This window comes from Mauremys reevesii, linkage group 7 (genome assembly GCF_016161935.1).
Source record: "Mauremys reevesii isolate NIE-2019 linkage group 7, ASM1616193v1, whole genome shotgun sequence".
Taxonomy (NCBI): domain Eukaryota; kingdom Metazoa; phylum Chordata; order Testudines; family Geoemydidae; genus Mauremys; species Mauremys reevesii.
In genome coordinates this window covers 74,435,286-74,462,039 of record NC_052629.1, presented here as the reverse complement: position 1 = coordinate 74,462,039, position 26,754 = coordinate 74,435,286, and the positions used below count along the sequence as shown (strand labels likewise).

The 26,754-nt window shown below is 44.7% G+C and overlaps 1 protein-coding gene across 5 annotated transcripts in view; it reads left to right on the top strand.

Annotated features, from left to right (window-relative positions):
* Nucleotides 1-26,754, top strand: part of RHOA (ras homolog family member A) — a 99,557-nt gene that overhangs the window by 60,969 nt on the left and 11,834 nt on the right. For 2 of the 5 annotated variants that reach the window (XM_039547084.1, XM_039547085.1), the window contains one exon: nt 17,283-17,440. The exons of 1 other annotated variant lie outside the window; for it this stretch is intronic. In XM_039547084.1, the coding sequence (XP_039403018.1) occupies nt 17,285-17,440 (156 nt within the window). In that variant the 5' untranslated portion in view covers nt 17,283-17,284. Of the gene's footprint in view, nt 1-300; nt 325-14,956; nt 15,053-17,282; nt 17,441-26,754 lie in introns of those variants that run through there. 2 more of the 5 variants (XM_039547086.1, XM_039547087.1) reach the window with 2 other exon arrangements.

The window sequence follows — 26,754 nt, the reverse complement described above, 5'->3', positions numbered from 1 at the left end:
TTAAAATCAGGTGTGCTTTTTTTTGTTAAAATTGTTTTTAAGTAAAATAGTTTAATTTTTTTTTAAATATTTCATTAAAAGGACTGTCAGCCTGGTCAACATGAGAAACTTAAAATTTTGGCTTCTGCAACTAACTTCACCTTCATTTTCCTGTTTGTTCATAATCTGGAAAAGAAAAACAAGCTTTCCTGCTTTTTCAGGTCCCAAACAATTTCTCAGTTTGGAATGAATTAGTCCAAAGGAAGAAAATATTCTTTCTACGCCGGCAGAAGCAGCTGCTGCTGTTAAAAGTGAGATTATCACTTCAACAGTCTCTGAACCTAAGTGCGTAAGTGACTTCCACCAGTTCACAGGTGTGATTTTCTTTAAAACATCATCAGCAAACACATTTCTTGAATGGTTCACCCTTAGCTCTGAAGTTTATTATAGTTGGCATTGTGGAGGGATGATTACCGGATGTCCATGTCCTAGCCAACTCCTCTTCTTCAGCAGTTAGGGTTTGACCCTAGTACCGAGTATTGAGAATATTTACAAGAAAATGAGCTGGCGATAGTGCTTGTCCCATTTGTTCTATTACTGCTTGTAATTTAATTCTGTCATTGCCTATTTTTCTTTTTAAGATCTCACTCAGTTCCTTCCAAATTTCAGCAGCATCAGGAATAAAAACAGCTATTTCCCTGCATTTTATTCAAGGCTACAGAAATAGGCTTCAGGGTACTCAGCATATGTTCAACATTTCTGTTGAGAACTTTGGCTGTGACAGTGCCATCTATTTATTTTTTCACGATTTTGTTCAGTCATCAGATTAAGCCATTCTTGATATAGAGGTCAAAACAGTCCACTACTGAGTTCCATCACAGAGCAGTAAACAGGGGAGTTTCAGTGGGAGTTCTGTTGGAGGAGCAGTTGCTATGTGTGTAGGCTGGTAGGGGCAGTGTGCTGGGAGAGGGGCTGAGCCCTGATTAGGGAGCAGGGCTTCCCTGCTTAGGAGTCCTATGAAGGCAGCCAGCCAGTCAGGCAGCGGCACAGCAGCCAGAAAACAGAGCTGTAAACAGGGGAGTTTCAGTGGGAGTTTACAGGGGGAGGTTGCGGGGGAGACTTAGAGACCTAAGCAGAGGAACTGACAGGCTAGTGAAGGGAGTGGGTGGTGGTCTGCCAGTGTTCTGGTGCCTGTTGGGGGTTTGTTTTGGTTTGTGTTTCTTGGACTAACAGGTTTTAGGTGGGAAGGCTATGACCGCTACAGAGGCAGCAATGAAAGACACAATGAGGATAACTGGATGTGGAAGCTGCGGTATGTACATGATCCTGGAGGGGGTACCTGAAAAGTTTCGTCTGCATGAAATGTGCCTGATAGAGCTGATGGAAGAAAAGATCCGAGGACTAGAGATGCAGGTGGAAACTCTGGTTGAGTTTAGAAGGGGGTTCGAGCAGGTGATGGAGCAAAGACATGAGGAGGCTGAAGGGATAAGCTCAGACTTGCAGATGGAAGCAGGACCAAAGAATTCTGAGGGGAGACTGCTCGGTAGGAAAGTGGACGGTGGAAGCATGTGACTAAGAGAACCAGGCAGGAGAAAAGACGGGCCAGTGAAGGAAAAATAGAGCTCAGGAACAGGTTTGCAGAGTTGGAAAATGAAGAAGGGGCACAGCAGGTGGTCTCTGAAGGTGAGAGGGCAAGGAAGAAGAGAAAAGCAGCTAGTCCTACAGGAAGAGGGGAAGAGTCAATGGAGACAGCACCAAATATGAGCCCCAGGAAGGATACGGGATGGGTTGCGGAGGATTGCAAGGGTGAATAGGAATTGAGAGGACTTGCAGCCAGTGGGAGCAGGGGATAGACCAGAGAATCACACTGTCACCAGGAAAAGGCAGGTCTATGTGATTGGGGACTCCTTACTGAGAAGAATAGACAGGCCTGTAACTAGAGCTGATTTGGAGAACAGAAGGGTGTGCTCTCTGCCGGGTGCTAAGATACGGGATGTGGACCTGAGGCTGAAAAGGATCCTAATGGGTGTGGGAAAGAATCCATTGATTGTCCTTCATTAGGGAACGAATGATACGGCTAGATTCTCGCTGGAACATATCAAGGGAGACTATGCCAGACTGGGGAAGACGCTTAAGGAAATCGAGGCTCAGGTGATCTTCAGTGGGATTCTGCCTGTTCCTAGAGAAGGGCAACAAAGGTGTGACAAGATTATGGCTATCAACAGATGGCTCAGGCAGAGGTGCTATAAGGAGGGCTTTGGGATGTACAGCCACTGGGAAGCATTCATGGACAGAGGACTGTTCTCTCGGGGTGGACTTCACCTGAGTAAGGAGAGAAATAGACTTCTAGGATGGAGGCTGGCACAACTAATTAAGAGAGCTTTAAACTAGGAATTTGGGGGAGATGGTTGGGAGATGTCCAGGTAATCTCCATGCCGGAATTTAACATTGAGAGGGAAGAAAACAAAGTAAGAGGATACAGCCGTGGGCAGAAGAATGGATATAAGGAGGAAGGCTAGTGTAGATACCAGTCTAATAGGTGATACTGGTGGTAGAATATCTGTGCCTAATCGGGTAAAGAATGTCAGTGAAGCCAAATGGCAAAAATTAAGATGTCTGTACACTAATGCGAGGAGCCTAGGTAACAAAATGGAGGAACTAGAGCTACTGGTGCAGAAGGTGAAACCGGATATTATAGGGATAACAGAAACATGGTGGAATAGTAGTCATGACTGGAGTACAAGTATTGAAGGCTATGTGCTGTTTAGGAAAGACAGAAATAAAGGCAAAGGTAGTGGAGTAGCATTGTATATCTATGATGAGGTAGACTGTAAAGAAATAAGAAGGGATGGAATGGATAAGACAGAGTCTGTCTGGGCAAAAATCACATTGAGAAAGAAAGCTACTAGAGCCTCCCCTGAGATAGTGCTTGGGGTGTGCTACAGACCGCCGGGATCTGATTTGGATATGGATAGAGACCTCTTTAATGTTTTTAATGAAGTAAACACTAATGGGAATTGTGTGATCATTGGAGACTTTAACTTCCCAGATATAGACTGGAGGACAAATGCTACTAACAATAATAGGGCTCAGATTTTTCTGGATGTGATAGCTGATGGATTTCTTCACCAAGTAGTTGAAGAACCAACAAGAGGGGATGCCATTTTAGATTTGGTTTTGGTGAGTAGTGAGGACCTCATAGAAGAAATGGTTGTAGGGGACAACCTTGGTTTGAGTGATCATGATCTAATTCAGATCAAACTAGATGGAAGGATAAATAAAAATAGATCTGGGACTAGGGTTTTTAATTTCAAAAGGGCTAACTTTAAAGAACTAAGGAAATTAGTTAGGGAAGTGGATTGGACTGAAGAACTTGTGGATCTAAAGGCGGAGGAATCCTGGAATTACTTCAAGTCAGAGTTGCAGAAACTATCAGAAGCCTGCATCCCAAGAAAGGGGAAAAAAATCATAGGCAGGAATTGTAGACCAAGCTGGATGAGCAAGCATCTCAGAGAGGTGATTAAGAAAAAGCAGAAAGCCTACAAGGAGTAGAAGATGGGTGGGATTAGCAAGGAAAGCTACCTTATTGAGGTCAGAACAGGTAGGGATGAAGTGAGAGAGGCTAAAAGTCATATAGAGTTGGACCTTGCAAAGGGAATTAAAACCAATAGTAAAAGGTTCTATAGCCATATAAATAAGAAAAACAAAGAGAGAAGAAGTGGGACCGCTAAACACTGAGGATGGAATGGAGGTTAAGGATAATCTAGGCACGACCCAATATCTAAACAAATACTTGCCTCAGTCTTTAATAAGGCTAATGAGGAGCTTAGGGATAATGGAAGGATGACAAATGGGAATGAGGATATGGAGGTAGATATTACCACATCCGAGGTAGAAGCCAAACTCCAACAGCTTAATGGGACAAAATCGGAGGGCCCAGATAATCTTCATCCACCCAAAATCGGAGGGCCCAGATAATCTTCATGGCACATGAAATTGCAAGCCCATTAGCAAGAATTTTTAATGAATCTGTAAACTCAGGGGTTGCACCGTGCGACTGGAGAATTGCTAACATAGTTCCTATTTTTAAGAAAGGGGAAAAAAAGTGATCCAATTAACTATAGGCCTGTTAGTTTGACATCTGTAGTATGTAAGGTCTTTGAAAAATTTTTGAAGGAGAAAGTAGTTAAGGACATTGAGGTCAATGGTAATTGGGACAAAATACAACATGGTTTTACAAAAGGTAGATCGTGCCAAACCAACCTGATCTCCTTCTTTGAGAAGGTAACAGATTTTTTTAGACAAAGGAAACGCAGTGGATCTAATTTACCTCGATTTCAGTAAGGCATTTGACACGGTTCCACGTGAGGAATTATTAGTTAAATTGGAAAAGATAGGGATCAGTATGAAAATTGAAAGGTGGATAAGGATCTGGTTAAAGGGGAGACTACAACGGGTTGTACTGAAAGGTGAACTGTCAGGCTGGAAGGAGGTTACTAGTGGAGTTCCTCAGGGATCAGTTTTGGGACCAATCTTATTTAACCTTTTTATTACTGACCTTGGCACAAAAAGCGGGAATGTGCTAATAAAGTTTGTGGATGACACAAAGCTGGGAGGTATTGCTAACACAGAGAAGGACCGGGGTATCATACAAGAAGATCTGGATGACCTTGTAAACTGGAATAATAATAATAGGATGAAATTTAATAGTGAAAAGTGCAAGGTCATGCATTTAGGGATTAATAACAAGAATTTTAGTTATAAATTGGGGACACATCAGTTGGAAGTAACAGAGGAGGAGAAGGACCTCGGAGTATTGGTTGATCACAGGATGACTATGAGCCGCCAATGTGATATGGCCGTTAAAAAGGCTAATGCAATTTTAGGATGCATCAAGCGAGGTATTTCCAGCAAAGATAAGGAGGTGTTAGTACTGTTGTACAAGGCACTGGTGAGACCCCATGTGGAATACTGTGTGCAGTTCTGGTGTCCCATGTTTAAGAAGGATGAATTCAAACTGGAACAGGTTCAGAGACGGGCTACTAGGATGATCCGAGGAATGGAAAACCTGTCTTATGAAAGGAGACTCAAAGAGCTTGGCTTGTTTAGCCTAACCAAAAGAAGGCTGAGCGGAGATATGATTGCTCTTTATAAATATATCAGAGGGATTAATATCAGGGAGGGAGAGGAATTATTTAAGCTTAGTACCAATGTGGACACAAGAACAAATGGATATAAACGGGACACTGGGAAGTTTAGACTTGAAATTAGACAAAGGTTTCTAACCATTAGAGGAGTGAAGTTCTGGAACAGCCTTCCAAGGGGAGTAGTGGGGGCAAAAGACATATCTGGATTTAAGACTAAGCTTGATAAGTTTATGGAGGGGATGGTATGATTGGATAGCCTAATTTTGGCAATTAATTTAGCAATTGATCTTTGATTATCAGCAGGTAAGTATGCCCAGTGGTCTGTGATGGGATGTTAGATGGGTTGGGATCTGAGTTACTATAGAGAATTCTTTCCTGGGTGCTGGCTAGTGAGTCTTACCCACATGCTCAGGGTTTAACTGATTGCCATATTTGGGGTCGGGAAGGAATTTTCCTCCAGGGCAGATTTGCAGAGGCCCTGGAGGTTTTTCGCCTTCCTCTGCAGCATGGGGCACGGGTCACTTGCTGGAGGATTCTCTGCAGCTTGAGGTCTTCAAACCACAGTTTGAGGACTTCAGTAACTCAGACATAGGTTAGGGGTTTGTTATAGAAGTGGATGGGTGAGATTCTGTGGCCTGCATTGTGCAGGAGGTCAGACTAGATGATCATAATTGTCCCTTCTGACCTTAAAGTCTAAGGCCTGGTCTACACTGGGGGGGGTCGAACTAAGGTACGCAAGTTCAGCTACGCGAATAGCGTAGCTGAACTCGAACTACCTTAGTTCGAACTACTCACCCGTCCAGACGCCGCGGGATCGAAGTCCGCGGCTCCCCCGTCGACTCCACCACTGCCGTTCGTGGTGGTGGAGTTCGGGAGTCGACGGGAGCACGTTCGGAGTTCGATATATCGCGTCTAGATGAGACGCGATATATCGAACTCCGAGAAGTCGAACGCCACCCACCGACCCGGGCGGGTAGTATAGACGTAGCCTAAGAGTCTGAGTCTTGTGGGAGAGTTAGTTTGGTTCCTGCCACTTTTTTCAGAGCAGCTGCTGCAAAGTGGTGGTGGTTGAAGTATTTTGCAATTTCAACAACATTAGCCTTTATTTCTGGAATACTGAAGTCTTTGGCTCGGAGGTGCATCAAATGAGCACTGCAACCATATGTTGTTAGCTTGGGACACTCTTCTAAATAATGTTTTCTCATCTTGGATATATTTGCATCAATGTCTGTGACCAAGCTGCATACTAGACATTTGAATTTTTTTTTCAGTTTGTTATAGCTTTTACTGCTACTTCTTGTAAGTATTCTGTTGCTTTTGCATTTCCTGATGTATCAATTGTTTATGTAAGGAAGACATTCCCTTCTTCTGTTGTCACACAAGCACATACCACAGGATAATTGTGGACATTACGCCACGCATCAAGACTCAGGTTAACAATTTTACCCTCTAGACCTTTTGCACACTGCCCAATTTCTCTTTCATACATTTTATCCAGCAATTTGCCGGCAACATCTGCTCTGTTGGGTGGATTGTATCCTGGTCTTAATGACTGAACCATGTTAATGAAGTGTGGGTACTCAAATCATACAGAAAGGAGAGTTTGTTGCATAAACAAACCAGGCAATTTTTAATCAATTACCTCTTTTTTTGTAATATGCTGGTTCTTATCACAAACTTATCTGTGGCTGTTTCTGGATGGGGACTTTTTTTCTTTTTGCTACAGGTGATATACAGTGGCTCTGTGACATACAGGATGTGACTGAAACACTATCATTGGCAGATAACTCTGAAACTATAGAAAATGATGGTGATCTTGAAGGTGGATAGTCTTTCAGAATCCTGTATGTTGAGGATGGTTTCTCCTAAACAAAATAAGTCAATGCAGTTATTTAATCATCATCATCATCATCATCATCATCATCATCATCATCATTCACTGACACTAAGTACTACTTTCAAGGTGAAATTGTAAAAGGAAGATCTGCCTATTTCAGCTATTTTTTTTTATCACAACTTCATTTAAAATGATAGTACCATAGAGTAACAACTATATATTTTTGCTCAAACATGAGAATTCAAGAATAGTCCAGAAGGAAGACAGGCAGTCCTTAAGAAAGAAGTATGAAATAAAAAAGTTTACCAACCTGAAGATCCTGCATGTTCAGGCATGTTCCTTTCATCATCTTCAGTGCAGCTTCCTCCTGAGAAAGAACACTTCTCATGATGTTGTTTCATTTGGGCAAGCAGGCCTCGCATTTCGCGCTGTTTGCACTTTGCATGCATGCCTGTCTTACCCACAGGTATAGGAACTTCATTAAAATATTCCCAAACTGGGTCTCTGTTACAGCCTGCTGCCATTATAGGTTTTTCCTTCTAGCGAGAGAATGATATGGTAGATCTCAAATCAGTGAAGGCTACACTCAGAAAGACCTCAAAACTTCTGGAATATGCAGCTCAAACAGTTTTACTTCTGTTTCTACTGCCTGTCCTTCCCCTCTCACATTTATCTCCAGACTTCTTCTCCTTGTCCAGATCTATTCCGCCCCCAACAATCTTCTATTCACTGAACTTTTTGAAATGTTGCACTTTTAGAGAGAGGTAAGGGATTGACTCTGTTTGCACAAATTTGCAGAGGGACAATAAGACTGAGGTCTGTTATTTCTCACCTCTATTTATTTATTTATTTATTTAGAAACATTTTTGCTTTTAAGAAGCATGTTATCTCTGGAGACACAAATCCAGTTTGAGAACTGCAAAACTAAGCATCACTGATAGTGCTCAGTCTAGAAGATACCGGGTCCCATTGGGTAGATAGAAAGATTAATCTATACCGAAGCCCCTGAAACTCCATAAGATTGGGTCCCTAATCCATAGAATCACAGGGTTGGAAGGGACCTCAGGAGGTCATCTAGTCCAACCCCCTGCTCAAAGCAGGACCAAACCCAACTAAATCATCCCAGCCAGGGCTTTGTCAAGCCTGACCTTAAAAACCTCTAAGGAATGAGATTCCACCACCTCCCTAGGTAACCCATTCCAGTTCTTCACCACCCTACTAGTGAAAACGTTTTTCCTAATGTCCAACCTAAACCTCCCCCTCTGCAACTTGAGACTATTACTCCTTGTTCTGTCATCTTCTACCACTGAGAACAGTCTAGATCCATCCTCTTTGGAACCCCCTTTCAGGTAGTTGAAAGCAGCTATCAAATCCCCTCTCATTCTTCTCTTCTGCAGGCTAAACAATCTCAGTTCCCTCACCCTTACCTCATAAGTCATGTGCTCCAGCCCCCTAATCATTTTTGTTGCCCTCTGCTGGACTCTCTCCAATCTATCCACATCCTTCTTGTAGTGTGGGGCCCAAAACTGGACACAGTACTCCAAATGAGGCCTCACCAGTGCTGAATAGAGGGGAATGATCACGTCCCTCGATCTGCTGGAAATGCCCCTACTTATACAACCCAAAATGCCATTAGCCTTCTTGGCAACAAAGGCACACTGTTGACTCGTATTCAGCTTTTCGTCCACCATAACCCCTAGGTCCTTTTCTGCAGAACTGCTGCCCAGCCATTCAGTCCCTAGTCTGTAGCAGTACATGAGATTCTTCCATCCTAAGTGCAGGACTCTGCACTTGTCCTTGTTGAACCTCATCATATTTCTTTTGGCCCAATCCTCTAATTTGTCTAGGTCCCTCTGTATCCTACCCCTACCCTCCAGCGTATCAACCACTCCTCCCAGTTTAGTGTCATCTGCAAACTTGCTAAGGGTGCAGTCCACACCATCCTCGAGATCGTTAATGAAGATATTGAACAAAACCGGCCCCAGCACCGACCCTTCGGGCACTCCACTTGATATTGGCTGCCAACTAGACATGGAACCATTGATCACTACCCGTTGAGCCCAACCATCTAGCCAGTTTTCTATCCACCTTACTGTCCATTCATCCAGCCCATACTTCTTTAACTTGCTGGCAAGAATACTGTGGGAGACTGTATCAAAAGCTTTGCTAAAGTCCAGAAATAGCACATCCACTGCTTTCCCCTCATCCACAGAGCCGGTTATCTCATCATAGAAGGCAATTAGGTTAGTCAGGCATGACTTGCCCTTGGTGAATCCATGCTGACTGTTCCTGATCACTTTCCTCTCCTCTTAAGTGCTTCAGAATTGATTCCTTAAGGACCTGTTCCATGATTTTTCCAGGGACTGAGGTGAGACTGACTGGCCTGTAGTTCCCTGGTTCTTCCTTCTTCCCTTTTTTAAAGATGGGCACTACATTAGCTTTTTTCCAGTCATCCGGGACCTCCCCCGATCGCCATGATTTTTCAAAGATAATGGCCAATGGCTCTGCAATCTCATCGGCCAACTCCTTTAGCACCCTCGGATGCAGTGCATCCGGCCCCATGGACTTGTGCTCGTCCAGCTTTTCTAAATGGTCCAGAACTACTTCTTTCTCCACAGAGAGCTGGTCACCTCCTCCCCATACCGTGCTGCAGAGTGCAGCTGTCTGGGAGCTGACCTTGTCTGTGAAGACAGAGGCAAAAAATAATTGAGTACACTAGCTTTCTCCACATCCTCTGTCACTAGGTTCCCTCCCTCATTCAGCAAGGGGCCCACACTTTCCTTGACTTTCTTCCTGTTGCTAACATACCTGAAGAAACCCTTCTTGTTACTCCTAACATCTCCGGCTAGCTGCAACTCCAAGTGTGATTTGGCCTTCCATGAGCTATTGGAACTCATTTACAAAACTTTTCTTAAACATTACATGAATATATTGTCTCATACTATAGATTTAGAATTTATAATCCTTATTCCATGATGAGATATCTTTGAGCTATAATGTATCTTAATTAAAACTTGATAAAATGCTTTTTGAGGAAAAAACTTATCAAAACAATCCAATTAAAAAAAAAATCATTTATCTTGTCCACTCTGCCAGGAAATTCATTAATGTGCACACAGTGATCCAGTACTATGCACTGGTAACAACAGAAGATGGAGTTGTCTGTCTTTCAGAAACAATTGAAACATCAGAAGATGCCCATACAGCAGAATATTTAAAAGAAGTAGCAGTAAAAGCTGTAACAAACTGAACAAAAATTCAATTATCAAGTGCATAACTTTTGTCTCAGGAATCCTGGAACTTGCAATATATGGGTGCAGTGCTTATTTGAGGCATCTTTTAGACAAGGGCATTAGTACAACTTTCGGAATAAAGGAAAATGGTGAAATTGCAAAATACTTCCATAACAACCACTTTGTTTCAGCCTCACTGAAGAGAGCAGGTGCATCCAAATGAATTCTCTTCCAAAATGTAGGATGGAATTCAGTGGTTGACTATTTTGAGCTATTTATTAAGAACTGGCCTTTCCTGATGACAATTTGTGAAACAGATTGTGACAAAACAGATGAAACTGTCACAGCTAAAATAGTTAACATCAGACTAAAGGGAATTGGAGAAGGTGCACTGAATATACTGAAACGTATTTCCATGGTCTTGGACAAACGTCAGAAAGATTGCTTCTATTTTGATGTCCAACAGCAGTGAAGAAGAATACTCAATGACAAAATTAAATTACAGGCAATAAATAAGTGGATGGATCAAGCACTTAACTGCATTTTCTTGCCAATATTCTTAACCTAAAGTACCAGGGGATATGTCTAAGTGCTGAAGAAGATGATGCTTTGACATGAACATCTAATAATCATCCATACTATGCCAACCATACTAAATTTCAGGGCTGGAGGTGAACCATTCAAGCATTACATGTGTGCTGATGATGTTTTAAAGAAATTCCCACTACTGAACAGTTGGAAGTCACTAGCTAAAGCCCCTGGAGCTAGAGTTATTAAAGTGCTAAACCAGCTTTTGACTGCAGTTGTCTCTTCTGCAGGTATAGAGAAAATTCTCCATTTGGACTAACTGGAAAAATCAATTTAGGATTGAAAAAGAAAGAGAACTTTTCTCCCTTCCAGTCTGTGAATAAAAATGAGGAGGGAGGAGATGAGATCTTACTAATTTTATACGTCTGAAGGACTACCTAAGTAATTTAGGAGACTGGCTCATTTTCAAGAGACTTAGGTGGGTAAGAGCTTACGCTCCAGTCACTTTCATTTAGGCATATTTGAAAACTTTCCCTGGCTGATCTGAAATAATCAGTTTAATTCACTGACTATAGTTAATCCTTCTGTTTAATAAATCACTTATTAAATTGCCATCAAATGAGCACAGACAGCCAAGGCTGAGCCTTAGCCATGAAGGATCTCCAGAGGATGTGGAGGGCAAAAGAAAATGAAATTGTATACAAAAGTACAGATTTATCAAACCTATGTACTTCCAGTCCTCTTATATGGACCAGAAACATCTTGTTTAAGCAACATCTATATCAGGAGGCTGGAGGCATTTCATATGCCTTGCCAGCAGTGAGTACTGGACATAAAGTGGTTTGATTTTAATCGGGATGAATTACTGAGAACTGACCTTGAGAGGATTACGTCCTCATCGATCACCACTGGTTGGCACTTTTTAGTCATATAACCCGCATCAGAGATAAAGTCCCACACACATCGAACCCTGAAGATCAGAGTTGAGGTCAGGAAGGGATATTGCCTGGCCATGGACTGGTGGCAGCCACACGGCCATCCGTGATTAACTTGGCTGTACCAGATCAGTAATAACCCTGTGGAGCTTTTAGTTGCCTGGAATAAAGCCATACAAGGTGGCCATGGACATTCGGCTGTCTGAGTGTGGTGGTGGTGAAGTCATTTAGCTGTAAATGTGAAATATTGTTTTGATAAGAGAAGTTTATGTATCCAAAACATTTAAGGTTGTTTTGTTTTAATAAAAAATTTTTTGTCGTGTGTGTTTGCATTAGAATGGCAACCTGAATTTAGCTTGACATGAATCACGAGCAAATAGTTAATTAGTAAATAAGATATCATTCACCATTTTCTAATGTACTAAAAATGTACAGTTAATAGGAATCTGAAAATATTAAGCTATATAGCTGCTTAAATAAATGTGTATAGTTATAGTGTAGCTTTGTAGGTATAAAAAAGAGATGTATCAAAGTGTAAAGGTTCTGTTGAGTTGTAAAGCAACATGTTTTAATAGTTATATCGACCAATGAGAGTGAACCTTCAAAAAAAGAACTAGATAAATTCGTGGAAGATAGGTCTATCAATAGCTATTAGCCAGGATGGGCAGGAATGGTGTCCCTAGCCTCTGCTTGCCAGAAGCTGGGAATGAGGGACAGGGGATGGATCACTTGATGATTACCTGTTCTGTTCATTCCCCTTGGGACACCTAGCACTGGCCACTGTCGGAACATAAGATACTGGGCTAGATGGACCTTTGGTCTGACTCAGTAGGGTCATTCTTAGGTTCGTACCTTTCTTTAGAAAAGTACAAGTACAAAATGGAGAAGTTGACTAAAATAGATTGTTTAAATCAAGGTTTTCCACTTGATGATTTCAGTCAATCCACCCTGACTACAGGGGCATGCTTTTGTGCTACTTTGCACAGATCAGTTCAGCTGTGCCGTCCCTCCTATCCCACTATTACCTCGGGTTCTGTGGAAGATGCAGTTGGATAGGGCATGAGTCATCCTCATCTCCCCCAAATGGCTCAGACAGTTCTGGTTGACACTTTTCCTACAGATGTCATCCCCGTCACCTATAAGCAGTAGGTTCTTCCCTGTTCTCTTGACCCAGCAGAATGGCATAGTCTGGCCTCTCAACCTGAATGTGCTTAATCTCATGGTTGGTTCCTATTCTGAAGCCATGCAAACCATTCTTAATATCACAGAAGTCTCCAAGAAATGTTACTTAGCCAGATAGAAAGGTTTCTCTGTCTGGGCCCAGCCAAATCCTATATCTTAGATGGTGGATATTTCTACTATTGTAGACTGTCTTCTTACTCTAAAGACAATGGGCCTTTCCCTTAGCTGGCTACAGGTTCACCTGGTGCCCATCAGTGTATGTCACCTGCCATCAGACAGTTACTCCATCTTTAACACCAGAAGTTGGTGAAGAGACTGGAGAGCAAGCCTGCCCTGGCCTCTTGATGGGGCTAGAGATAAGTCAGCCGTGGTGAGGGGGACAGGAGCTGGAGAGCCAGGCCACCCCATACAGAAGTGGCTCCTGTCCTGGGAGCTGGGCCTAGCTCTCTGCTCTTGGCATTGTGACCTTGTGGTCTCATTGTCTCAGTCATCCTCTGAACAAAGAATCCCAAACAAGCATCAGAGGGGGATGAGACTCATGCTTTGCCAGTGGGTTTCACATATATTTGCTGACAGCAGAGGAAGGGTGAGGCTCATGAATCTCCATTCTAGGTTCTGGAAGGAAGTGTGCTCTAGTGGTCACAGATCCTTCATCTCCCCCCCCCCCCTTTCCTTCCAGCATTTTCCAGTTTTCCTCTCAACTCTTCCTCTATGCTTCTTGTTCCAGTCTCCCACCCCTGGGCTCTTCATTCAGTCTTTCCCCCCACCTATCACTCACCCCCCCCCCCCGCACGCTTGTCCTCTCTATATCTGAGTGAGATCACTTCCTGCTCCATGCTGCTTGGGAGCCTGTAGAGAGAGCTTTGAGAGCACAGAAAAAGCAGTCTCCTTGCTCTCAGTTCTGGCATCCAGCAAAGTGCAGGAGCTGGGAAGAGCAATTGCAGGGAAAGTCCTGGTGGGCCCCTGCATGCCTGAGATGGAGCATGCTCCATGAAATCTTGGGAGAATTTAGCTGCCCAACTCTAACAAAAGTCTTCAAGTAGGTGGGACCTCAGATTTTTCAAAGGTTTATAATGTAGCCAAAAGGCACACTGGCACACCCGCCTAATGCCTGTCCGTTGTCTGCACAAAGAGCAAAGACCAGGTGTATTCATATCCCATCGCCTGGCTGTAGGTGGGTGAGAGATCCCTGTTCTCTGGGGTACCATTAAGTGCAGCGCCACCTTTCTGTCATTTGTTCGCAAACAACACAGTTTTATCCTGTTGCCTGGCTGGGGAGGCTCTGTCCCCATTTTGCATGTGGGTTGACTGCCATTAGGAATTGAAATCCATTAGTGCTATCCATGCCATAGTGGAAGTCCATTCCCACAATTGATGCCTCTGCTATATTACAGGTCTAGCTAACAAATCCAATCCAAAGGTGTCACCAGAGGGTTCAGAAATTGTTCACAATCTTTGCAGAATCTTGAAACTTGCATGTTAACGACAGACCTAAAACATGGCTCATATGAAAACTGAATTAGGGGGATGGCGGGGAAAAGGAAATGCACACTTTTGTGAGACATACATTTAGGATGGGAAATGTCAGTTTTTTAGCTTCTTTTTACAAGCATGTTTTGAGTAGACATTGTCTTGGGAATGCCTCTATGCACCACAAGAAATACCCTCTGGCTGAGCAGAGAGATTGGTGTGCTAACTTTCAGCTAACAGGAGCCACTTTGTTGTATCCTACTGTGACTTTAGGGAGTAAACTGTGTCTTAAAGCTCATGTGATAACTTCTAAAAGCCTTGGGCTGAGTTAAGGAAATGTCATCGTTGAATCCCTTCCATGGAAACTAATCGTCTGATTCATGCTGTGCAGGGTGAGCCTGGTGTGGGTTTCCTCTCCAGTAGCTGAAGTTGCCAAGTTAGCTTATTTTAAAAGAACCCTACATAATTGCAGAGGGGAGATGGAGAGTGATTCATTATAAAATGGAAAAAAATAGTAAGCGCCTGTTATGCTCCATTGCTGTAGAGAATCTTTTCTAAGAAATGCATATGTTCCATATAAAGCCCCAGAAAAGTCTTTTTAATTCTACATGTGTAGAATATTTTTCACAGAATGTTCTATTCCAGTTGCTGTTAAACCCTTCAGAGTGCAAGCCCATCATTCTGGATGCTGTGCTTCAGGATTTGTTGGCCTTAGTTAATAAAGTATCCAGCATATTTAAGGTAGTTTTATTTATGTACATTTATTAAAACATGTTTTGCAGTTAAAACTAAGGAAGTATTAAATGTAGTTGTTAATGTAGTGTGAATTGTACTCATTGTTTCTGGTCATCTGTCTTTCAAGTTTTTCAGATTCATAGATTACCTCCTCTACCACTTCGTGTTTATGCATAGATTAGAAAAAGAAAATAAGCTTTCCTGCTTTTTCAACTCCCAATTGGTATCTCACCTGTGAACAAGCTAGTCATTGAACTGAACTAGTTGAATAAACTGGAATAAAGGAATATTTTCACTGCACCTGCAGAAGAGGCTACTGTTTGTCATACTTCAAAAAGCAGTTAGCCAGTGAGAACTTCTGATTCAGTGGTTTGAATTTCTTTAAATCTTTGGCAGTAAACCTATACACCTGGCCAGGCGTCTTCGCACCTTAACGAATCTTGTGATCATTGGGTGGTTCACTCAAGGTCTCCTGTGCCAAAAATAAGTTATTACCTTTTATTTAAAACTTTTACAAAAAGTGGATTAAAAATTTGCTTTATTGTGGTTTTCTGTCATGTTAGATCGCAATTCCTACACAGGACAGCTTGCTTACTTACCAGATCAATATTCAGGGTCACCAGTGTTAGATGTTTGGCTGCGTGTGTGTGTTCTCCCTGTGGCTGTTCCAGCTCTGTGCAAACAGCCGTCACAGCAGACCTCGAGTGAGCCGCCCAATGACCACAAGATCTGTTAAGGTGCAAAGGCGCCCAGCCAGGTTTATTGTCAACGAAGCATGGTAATAGCACCTGGCAGACTATGAGGCTAGTAAGACATGTATGCCTGTGATAATGGACGCAGCTCAATGAATGGTGGGGCTTTTTATTCCCCTTTGGGTGGACAAAGATATTCTCTCTGAGATGCATCTTTATACCCTGATACAAACAAGTTAGTACTACCTCTGACATAGTTACTGTCCCCTGACGTGGCTCTTTATCACTCATTACCTTGTACATGTTGGTTAGATCAAAACATCTCTATTATGTATCGTCATCCTGACCTTATCTTTTAAAAGGGGTCAATGTGTTCCTGTTACCTTTAGGGAATGTCTTTGTACCATTCTTGGTATGGGGTGTTGTGGTACCACCCTTTGGGGGAGTGTGAGTGTGTGTGTTTTTGTGCCTAGCACTTCTTAGGAATCTGTGTGTTTGCAATATCAGCCCTGTTCTTGCCAGATTCTGTAATCAGGGCCTTCCTCATAGCAGCCCTCTAATACAAGGGCTTAAATATCTCAGGCTCTCTTGCTACTACAGGGGTGAGTGTCCTTGGAACTGGCTGTAGGGGGAGACGATTGCTTTCAAGAGCCCATGTAGCATATTCATGGAGCTTACTGATTTAGGAATCTGCCAACTCACTGAGATAATTCCATCAGTTCTCTTCCTGCATATCAGTACTCAGTATATGTGGGTGGCCCTGGATGTCAGGAAGGAGTGGAAAGCCTCTGGTACCTTTATAGTTAAAATACATATTCTATTGGCTCAGCATGGCAAGTTCACAGCTTTGGCCATCAGTTTAACAGAATATTTGTGTAGACATTGATTGGCATTACCAAAGAGGAACTTTCTCTGAGAAAGCAAGATTCAGAAAGGAGCCAGAGGATACTACTTGCACACTCTTGCTTCCCCTATCTTGGTAGGTTCCTGTCTTGAGTCTACAAGACACACAGAGAACTACTAAGCACTACGGCATCAGACTATTGGTCTCCCCTCCCCTTTTACCCTGTGATTTACTATGGGAAACAGACAACCACATGTATTCTTGGGTACCAGATGTCCCAGGAGAATTGTCTTGTTCCTCTGGATTCAGTAGGCTTCCAAACATTTTCCTTAGTTTTCCAGTCACTTTCTACATTAGAATTGTATCCACTTGTGTTCTAACAATGATCTGATTCATTTATCTGACCTAGATACCTGATTCCCCACTTCGCATCTGGTTCTGTTTCTCCCTCCTCCAAGTCCATATGGTCCTATGCTGCATGGTGGGGCAAGTGTCCTTAGGGTTGTGAGGTTTTAAGAGGATGGTGAATTGGTCAAAACTGATATACACAGCAGTCTTAAGGAACAAGTGTTCCGGTTTTCAAAGTTCTTGCTGATTGGGGACACAGAGATAATCAGTTACTCAGTTTCTAGCATTTGTATTATATAATAGATGATTATTTCTGTTATATTTGTCAAGTCCATTTTTTTTTTCCCCCTAGCTATGGCAGCCATTCGGAAAAAGCTGGTTATAGTGGGTGATGGTGCCTGTGGAAAGACCTGTCTGCTGATTGTATTTAGCAAAGACCAGTTCCCTGAAGTTTATGTTCCCACAGTGTTTGAAAATTATGTAGCAGATATTGAAGTGGATGGAAAGCAGGTAGGTACACATTTCTGCAACAGTTAAACAGCACTTATTTTATTCAGAATGGTGAGGAGACCTATGTATGTGAAACCTCTAGAGAGATGTATGTTCTTATAGGACCTAAAACACGTTTAAAACATGTTTGGGGAGAAAGATCATCTATGAGCGGTGATGTGTCTATAGCTGGCTTTTAAGTGTCAACAAAATCGCACCAGCCTTCTTTGAGTTGAGAAGCTTATACAAAATCAATTGTCTAGGGTATGATCTTGTTGCAGTAACTTATTTTTCTGGCAGTGGTGGGTAGAATAATGTCAGGATGTCTTCTTGTGAAGAGAAGAGACTGGGTGGCAGCATTTCTGGATAGGTTATCTGGATCACTGTTTTAGCAGTTCCACTGGTCATAATTTTGCAAACATTATGGTTCCTCTTTGTGGGCCTTTATATATTTTCACTTGTGGGAGTTACCTTTTGGTGGCAAGTATGCAGCACCTTGTTCAAAACAATGTCTGGGGGTTAGTATGCAAGTGCCTTCTGGCAGCACTGACATCAGCTGCCCTAGTCTCTATCAAACAGAATGCACCCTCTAGCAGCCTCTGCTCCTTCTTCATAACCACCAGTAGTGAGAGGGGCCTTTCTCTGGTGTCCAGGTTGACTAAGACAACTTTGGTAAATAGCTAATAAAGATATAGTCTAATTAAAAAGCTCAACATAATTTTAAGTATGCCTCCTGAGCTTTTACCTCTGAGCCCTAAGGCTCTCCCAAGCAAGGGCAAATGTGCCTGGCTCTGATCCCAAAATGGGGTTTCAAACGGTGTGCCTCTTGACAGACCACAGTCTGATATGCATGTACGTTGCCATCTGTGTCTAGTTGACACATCTCAGTATGTGATAAGTGGCACTTTCATTTCTGGAACCCACAGGGGTAGATCTCAGGCTGGAGGCCCACCTGGCTGCCTAAAGCCTTCAACCAAATGCAACATAAGGCCCTGTTTTGGCACTTAGACCAGACAGAACCAGATTCAGTGCCGAGGTCCTTGCCTGTGGCACCCAAGAACACTTATTTCCCTAGCTCCAGAACCACCCACCATTAAAGGGCGTGACACAGGATCCCTCCAGCCTTGGTGGCTGCAGCCAAAGCCATCAAGCCTAAGCTGGCACCAACACAGGAGGCTTCCTCCTGCACATCAAGCATTCAGTAATCTCAGCTGGTTATGCTGCTAGTGGCACCAACTACACAGAACCCCTCCTCCTGCTCAGACAGATTTCTGCTCCAGGCTCAGGTATAGACGATCTGTGCAGTGGAAAAGGAAAGAGAAAGCACATCATCGAGGAGGATGGGCATAGAAAGAACAAATGGCACCTTCTGTCCTGGTCCCCAGTGAGAGAGTGTGTGCAAAAGAACAACCTCCAGCATCAGCCAGAACAGCAAGGCCATTTCCAGCACCAGGTACATTCGTGCCTATACCCTGAGGACTATTGCCACTGAGGACTCCTTGAATGATATCAATACTTGCCAGTCGGAGCTCTGGGCCACCAGGTAGAATCCTAGCTTCTCCAATGCATTATTACCCATCCAGCCCAAAATCTTCAGCTAGCCCCATGGCTGGGTTTATTCCACTCTGGGGTTGGCATGGAGCACCTTTGAATCAGAGTTCCTTTTGGCAACCTCAGCACTGGGACTCGGGACCATTCACTTCCCCTCAGGCATTGGCGTCCTGAAAAGACTTTATACAAGGCTTGCTTCAGTTAATAATGTGGCCCCCTATGCAGGATTCAGTGAAGACTTTGTTGAATGAAGCAATATTTCCACTTTCCAGGCCACTACAGTATACAACTCCAGAAGGTTTGCCATTGATTCCAGCAACAATGGCCATCACCAACACTTATGCTATCACTGGTAATGCGATCAACACCAGGTCTTTGGCATCTATCCCACTACCACTCCCTAATGCTCAAGATCATAAGATGGACCGGTTGATTGGGGTGGCGATGATCCACAGGAACCAGATAAGTCCTTTATTGGGAATAGTATAGATGCCACTTCCTTAGACAATCAGATTGAACAGTCATGTCCCTACTGACAAGTACAAACAGTTCCTGAAACTTTTAGGGATGATGGCTTATATGCTTCAGTTATCGACAGGGATCACAACACCAGAAACATTCCTTATTTGACATTTTACAAGGAGATAACTGCCGAACTTCCCAATAGTGGTCTGTTGAACACAGTCAAGGATATGGCTCTCATCTCTCTCCTCTTCCACCTGTTGTAAAGAAAGTAGATAGCATGTACCCCATCCCCTCCAAAGGTCACCAGTTTCTGCAGCAGCACTTGCTTACCAACTCCCTGGTAGTGTCTGCTCCTCAGGAAAGATGTTGAGGGGCTAGAGCTTCTCATTCAGCCCACGTGAGTACAAAAGGATCCTTTTGGATGAAGGTCCTATTGGGAATCTCTGGGCCTCAGAGTGGTGAATTACCAACCCATAATTGTGGGGTACGGCTACATCAAAATGGGGTTCATTGTATCCCATATGGACTTTCTCCCCAAAGAACAAAAAGAAGCAGCCAGAATCCTGGTCAAGTGAGGGCTGAATGTTGGCTTTGCATTCTTTGAGGGCAGCATATTATGCTACAGATACAAGTGCCAGGAAAATGGAGATTTCTGGGGGCGGGGGAGAGAGAGTGAGTGAGTCCTAGCTTAGATATTCAGGGCTATTGCCGTAGTCTAAGTAAAATCAAGGATCTGCCCTTAAAGAGAAACTGCCTATTTTGTGACACATAGATTAGATCCTAGGAAAGATCAAGACAACTATAGCCATAGCTCATTCACTAGGTGTCTTCCAGTGTAATAGTTTCTTCCAAAGGTGGTTCTCATGCCATGATTTCTGTGACCAGAGACAGATCCCAGCTTATCCTCAAGATGTGTAGCACCAAAGACGATACCAGCCACCTGCCAAACCAAATACTGAGAAATTCTAGTAACACAGTACCAGGATTTCTCATCATACCCCTTTGCAGCATGTAGCATCTGCCTCAAAACGGTGAATTTGAGGGTACTTTCCAGAGAGAAATACCACTCTAACAGCACTTCTTCAGATCTCTGTACCCTATCTCCTCTCTTTGGAACTTGTCTCCTCCTCCTGTAGTGATTGCTACTCACTTACTTTTGGTCATTGGGTATTGGATACCAATCTGCAGTCTTGGCAGTCTGTCCAGTTCTGCACTTGGTCCCCTCACCATAGTCTCCTTCCTTCCTCTTTTGGTACCAGTCTCATGAGGGAGTCGTCTTATATGAACTGGTATCCCTCCTTGCAAAGGGAGAATAAAATCCCACTGGAATATCGAGGGAATGAATACAATCCTTATTGCCTGATGTCCAAGAAGGCAGGTAATTTTAGATCCATCCTAGTACAAAGGAACCTGAACAAGTACACATACACCTTCAAGTTCAGGATACCCATCTTGAGAGAGAGCATATCTCATCCCTATCCCATGGAGACTGGTACATAACCCTTGATTTAAAGGAGACATGGTACGTGATTCTAGATACCTTCACGTTTCATCAGGAAGAGCCACATCAAATACCTGAGGGGTTCTACATGGGAATCAGCTATCCAGTTCAAAATTTTCTTTCGGCCTGTCCATAAGTCCCTGGTTATTCATGTCTAGCAGTGGTGGCCGCCCATCTCAGATGAAGGGGTGTTTATGTATACCAGCATGATTAACTAGTAAACACAAAATCACAGCAAGAACTGGCATTTTGAATACACTTGTAACCTGTTCTCTGGTACCCCAAATAATCCGTGAGAAATTCACAGTCCAACCAATTGATCTGATTGGGGCATTTCTGGATTCAATCCAGGCCAGAGCTTTCCTCTGAGGACAGGTTCCTCAAGATCTAGCAAGCCCTGATCACACTCAGTGCCCAACCAAACCAGCTGACACAGTTCATTTGAGCCTTATGAGCCCTGTGGCCTCTTCAGCATACGTGACGGCTCAAGCTAAGTTTCATGTGAGATCCCTGCAGTACTGGGTCACAGAACACCACAGTCTAACCATGCAGTTTGCAGAGGAAACTTCAGAGCAGTGTTAGTCTGTATCAGTAAAAACAATGAGGAGTCCTTGTGGCACCTTAGAGACTAACAAATTTATTTGGGCATAAGCTTTTGTGGGATATAACCCACTTCATATGATTCCATCTGATGAAGTGGGTTATTTCTCACGAAAGCTTATGCCCAAATAAATTTGTTAGTCTCTAAGGTGCCACAAGGACTCCTCGCTGTTTTTAGAGGAAACTTGTGATCCCTCCTGAAGTCCTACAACAGCTTTCCTGGTTGGGGCCAGGGAAACTATCTTGTAGGGTATACAGTCCATCCCTTCTGCTTTCACATCCACATTCGCCACTGACCCCTCCACCTCGTCCCCAATGGAAGTCTAGAATCCAAGTGCCATCACCATTATTTTCAGGCCAATGTGAAATTGATATTGGTTAATAATGAACAACATCACAGCCAGGTTCTCCATCATTAAGTAGAGGAAAGAAACTAGATGTGGTGTACAAAGCACCAGATCCATCTGGTAGGCATATATCTGTTGGAGAAGAAAATATGCAAGCAGCCTTGTTGAGCAGCAAGATGCAGCATCTATATGAATGGTCTCTAAAAACATCAGTGGTCAGAAAATGTTATCAAATGGGGCCACGCAAAAACTATACCATTTCACATCAAGGCAAAATACCAAGCGCCAACTCTGCTGCACCAGAGCAGAAAGAGGCAATACCTCTTTCTGATACATTTCTTCTGAAGTGGGACCTGTCTCTCCCCTGCACCTGTGATCCCAGGGTCATTAGAATCAGTGACTGTCTGCTTTGATTTTTTCCTAACCTGTGACCATGCCAACTCTGGTATACAAATTCTTGGACCTCTCTAGGTAACCACCCTAATCTGCTTGTCTCTGTCTCCAGACTGCTTGTCTCAGTGTAGAATACTGTACCCGAATCCCGAGATGCTACATCTCACAGCATGGACGACAGCCTGGTTAACTAGCATGGACCACACCTGTTCTTAGATTGCAATCCATCATGCTCATGTTTAGGAAGAGCTCCTCTTTCAAACAAAAATGAAAAGATTTTGCATCAGGACCAATGACAAGGTTATGCCTCCATTCCAAAATGGATTTTTGCACATCTGGGCTACTTACTGAATCTTGCAACCCAAGGTCTGGTCTGTTGGGTGCATTTCTTAAGGTTCACCTGGCAGCCGTTTCCGCTATTAGCACCACGTCAGAGGCAGATCAGTTTTCCCTCCACCCCAGTCTCCAGATTTCTAAAGGCTTGACTAATGCTTTTCCCCCAACCAAGGAGTGTCCTTCCTCTTGGGATTTAAATCTTGTACTAATTCCTCCTCTTTCCTCCCCTCCCCATTTTTGAGCTTTCTAGATTAGCTTCTTTAGAACATCTTATTTCTAAATACAGCTTTCCTTATTGCCTCCACTTCTGCAAGGAGGGTAAGTGTACTCCAGGCACAAGGGCTACACCACCTTACACCATGGCTCAAAGATGGTTATGAAGCTCCATCATGCCTAAGGCGATGACCACTTACCGGTACATCAGCGCTCTTGCGATCAATGCAGCGGCATCGATTTAGTAGGTCTGGCGAAGACCCACTACATTGATGGCTGAGTGCTATCCCATCGATTCTGGTACTCCAGCTCCCCGAGAAGAGTAAGGGAAGTAGGTAGGGTTGCCAACTTTCTAACTGCACAAAACCAGATACCCTTGCCCTGCCCTGCCCACCGCTCACTACATTCCCCCTCTCTCGGTGGCTCACTGTCCCCCATCCTCTCTCACATTCACTGGGCTGGGGTTAGGGAGTGGGAGGGGGTGAGGGCTCTAAATGGGGCATGCTGGCTCTGGGATGGGATGGGGAATTGAGGGGGGGCTCTGGGGTGAGCCTGGGGATGAGGGTTTTAGGGTGCAGCAGGGGGTTCTGGGTTTGGGGGGCTCAGTGTTGGGGTGCAGGCTATACCTCAGACAGCTCCCGGTCAGCAATGTAGCAGGGCTAAGGCAGGCTCCCTGCCTGTCCTGGCACTGTGCTGCACCGTAGAAGTGGCCAGCAGGTCCGTCGCCTAGGTTGGGGGGTAGGGCGGCAGGCTCTGGGTGCCGCCTGCAGGCGCCCCCCGCCAGCTCCCATTGGCCACAGTTCCTGGCCAATGAGAGTGTGGAGCCAGTGCTCGGGGCAGAGGCAGCACATGGAGCCCCATGGCCCCCCTGCCTAGGAGCTGGACCTGCTGGCTGCTTCCAGGGCACAGCGCAGTGCCAGGAAAGTTAGGGACTCGCCTGCCTTAAACCTGCAACACTGCTGACTGGACTTTTAATGGCCCAGTCGGCAGTGTTGACCAGAGCTGCCAGAATCCTTTTTTGACCTGGTGTTTTGGTCTAAAACTGGATGCCTGGCAACCCTAAAAGTAGGTGGAAGGTGTCTCCCATTGACACAACACTGTGTAGACACCTTGGTAAGTCGACCTAAGCTGCGTCAACCTCAGTTACATTATTCATGTAACTGAAGTAGCGTAACTTAGGTCAGCTTACCGTGGTAGTGTAGATAAGGCCTAAGCTGGTATCTGACTTGCACCTCAATCAATACATTTCCCTTGCTGTCTTCTTCCTAAAACCCCATTCTCATCTCAGGGAAACACACTGGCACACTGTGTTAAAATAACTCCCTGGGTTTACCTAGACCAGGGGTCTCAAACTCAAATGACCAGGAGGGCCACATGAGGACTAGTACATTGGCCTAAGGGCCGCATTACTGACAATTCCCCCCTGCCACCCTTGGCCCCGCCCCTACTCCACCCCTTCCCTGAGGCCCCACCTCTTCCCACCCCTTCCCTGCCCCCATTCCAACACCTTCCCCAAAATCCCCACCCCAACTCTGCCCCCTCCCTGCCCCCAGGGGGTGCAGGAGCAGTGTGGGGTGTGGTGGGGGCTCAGGGCTGGGAGTTGGGGTGTGGTGTGCAGGAGGGATGAGGGGTGTGGCAAGGGGTCAGGACAGGATCGGGGTGCAGGAGGGGGGAGGGTGTGGCAAGGGGTCAGGATGGGATTAGGGTGAGGCAAGGGGCTCTGGGCAGTGGGTTGGGTTGGGGTGAGGGGTGCGGCAGGGAGTCAGGGCAGGGGATTGTGGTGCAGGAGGGATGCGGCAGGGGGCTCTGGGCAATGGGTTGGGGTGCAGGAGGAGTGTGGGGTGCGGGAGAGGGCTCAGGGCAGGGGGTCGGGTGTAGGGTGCGGCAAGGGGCTCAGGGCAGGGGGTTCGACTGCAGGAGGGGTTCGGGTGGCGGGCTCCGGCCCGCCCCGCACTGGGGGCAGGGCAGGCTCCCCGCCCGCCCCACACTGCTCCGGGAAGCAGTTGGCACGTGCGGGAGGAGAGGTGCAGGGGTATGTGTGTTGCTGTTGCTTCAGGCACCGCCCCCAGCATCTCCCATTGGCCGGGAACGGGGAACTGCAGCCAATGGGAGCTGCTGGGAGCGGTGCCTGAAGCAATGTCAACACACACCCCTGTGCCTCTCCTCCCCCAGGTTCTGTCCGCTTCCTGGAGCAGGGCAGGGCAGGCAGGCAGGGAACCTGCCCTGCCCCTGGTGTGCGCCAGATCGGAGCCGCTCTAGATAAACACTGGGGGAGGGTGGGGGGGGCCACGAGGAGCTTGTGGGCCGCAGAAAATAACCTGGCGGGCCGCAAGCAGCTCGTGGGCCACGTGTTTGAGACCCCTGACCTACACAGTACAAAATCTATTAAGACAAACTCTGTTTATAGTTCATGGAGAGACTCCCCATGGCATTTATCTCTACATAGATTGTCCCAGTGTATTAAAGTACCAGTACCTATAGTTTTAAAAAATTGTACTGGAGCCACTCCTACAGCTATGGCTTCTTTCAGGCACATTCTTGTTGGAGAAAGAGAGAGCAGCAACATGGAGTTCAGTGCATACCTTAACCAGGCATTTTTCTTTTGAAATTGAACTCCGATGTGAAATTGGGTAGGACAATGCTGCAGTCCAAGTTTATTAGCGCTCTCCTTGCCTGCCTTCTTCCTAAGAGAACGTGATGCTCTGTACCTCCGGGGATCACCCAGCACCCCCATGGTCATCCTTGTAAAATGATTGTGTGGGATCCAATGCAAAGTTTGTCATGTTAGGTGTCTTCGGAAGGATCATGATGCACTGAGCATTGTTGTTACAGTAATGTTACATGAAATTATAACCTATAACATTACTATATATAGTTATGAGGCTGAAAATGTATCCTCATGGCTTAAAATAAGCCCAGGCAAAAACTGTCCAAGAGTAGAGAGGCAGTTCACATCTCATCAGGGTAGGTATGGGACAAACCCTGCCCAACTTCACAGGAACAAAGGACGCTGGCCTAGGCAGTAACAAAAGGATCTGTTGGACTCTTGAGTGACAAGTATCAGAGGGGTAGCCGTGTTAGTCTGGTTCTGTAGAAGCAGCAAAGAATCCTGTGGCACCTTATAGACTAACAGAAGTTTTGCAGCATGAGCTTTCGTGGGTGAATACCCACTTCCGAAGAAGTGGGTATTCACCCACGAAAACTCATGCTGCAAAACTTCTGTTAGTCTATAAGGTGCCACAGGATTCTTTGCTGCTACTCTTGAGTGAGTCACACACACACCCTCCTTTGGCCAGTTTGGGACTGCGATGAGGTAATGCTCACCTGACTCTGAAAGGGGGGGGGGGGGGCGCAAAGCCAAGAGGGAATAAAGGACATGATAAAAGGGAGAGGCATTTGCCATGCTCTTCCTCTCCCACCTACATCTACTGACACCCCACCAAGTGACTAAAGCGCTGATCAAAGGGGAGAGCCTGGCTGAAGAGCAACCAGCCAGATTGTGGTGAAAAGCATCTAAGTTTGTAAGGGCATTGAAAGTGTTAAGATCAGCTTAGAATGCATTTTGCTTTTATTTCATTTGACCAAATCTGACTTATGCTTTGATTTATAATCACTTAAAATTTATCTTTGCAGTTTTTTTGGAGGGAGGGATAGCTTAGTAGTTTAAGCATTGGCTTGCTAAACCCATGGTTGAGTTCAGTATTTGAGGGGGCCATTTAGGGATCTGGGGCAAAGATCTGTCTGGGGATTGGTCCTGCTTTGAGCAGCAGGTTGGACTAGATGACCTCCTGAGGTCCCTTCCAACCCTGATATTCTACAATTGATTGATTGATTAATTAATGTTTGTTTGTTCTACCTGAAGCAGTGCATTTGGTTTGAAGCATGTCAGAAACTCCCCTTGGGATAACAAGCCTGGTACATATCAATTT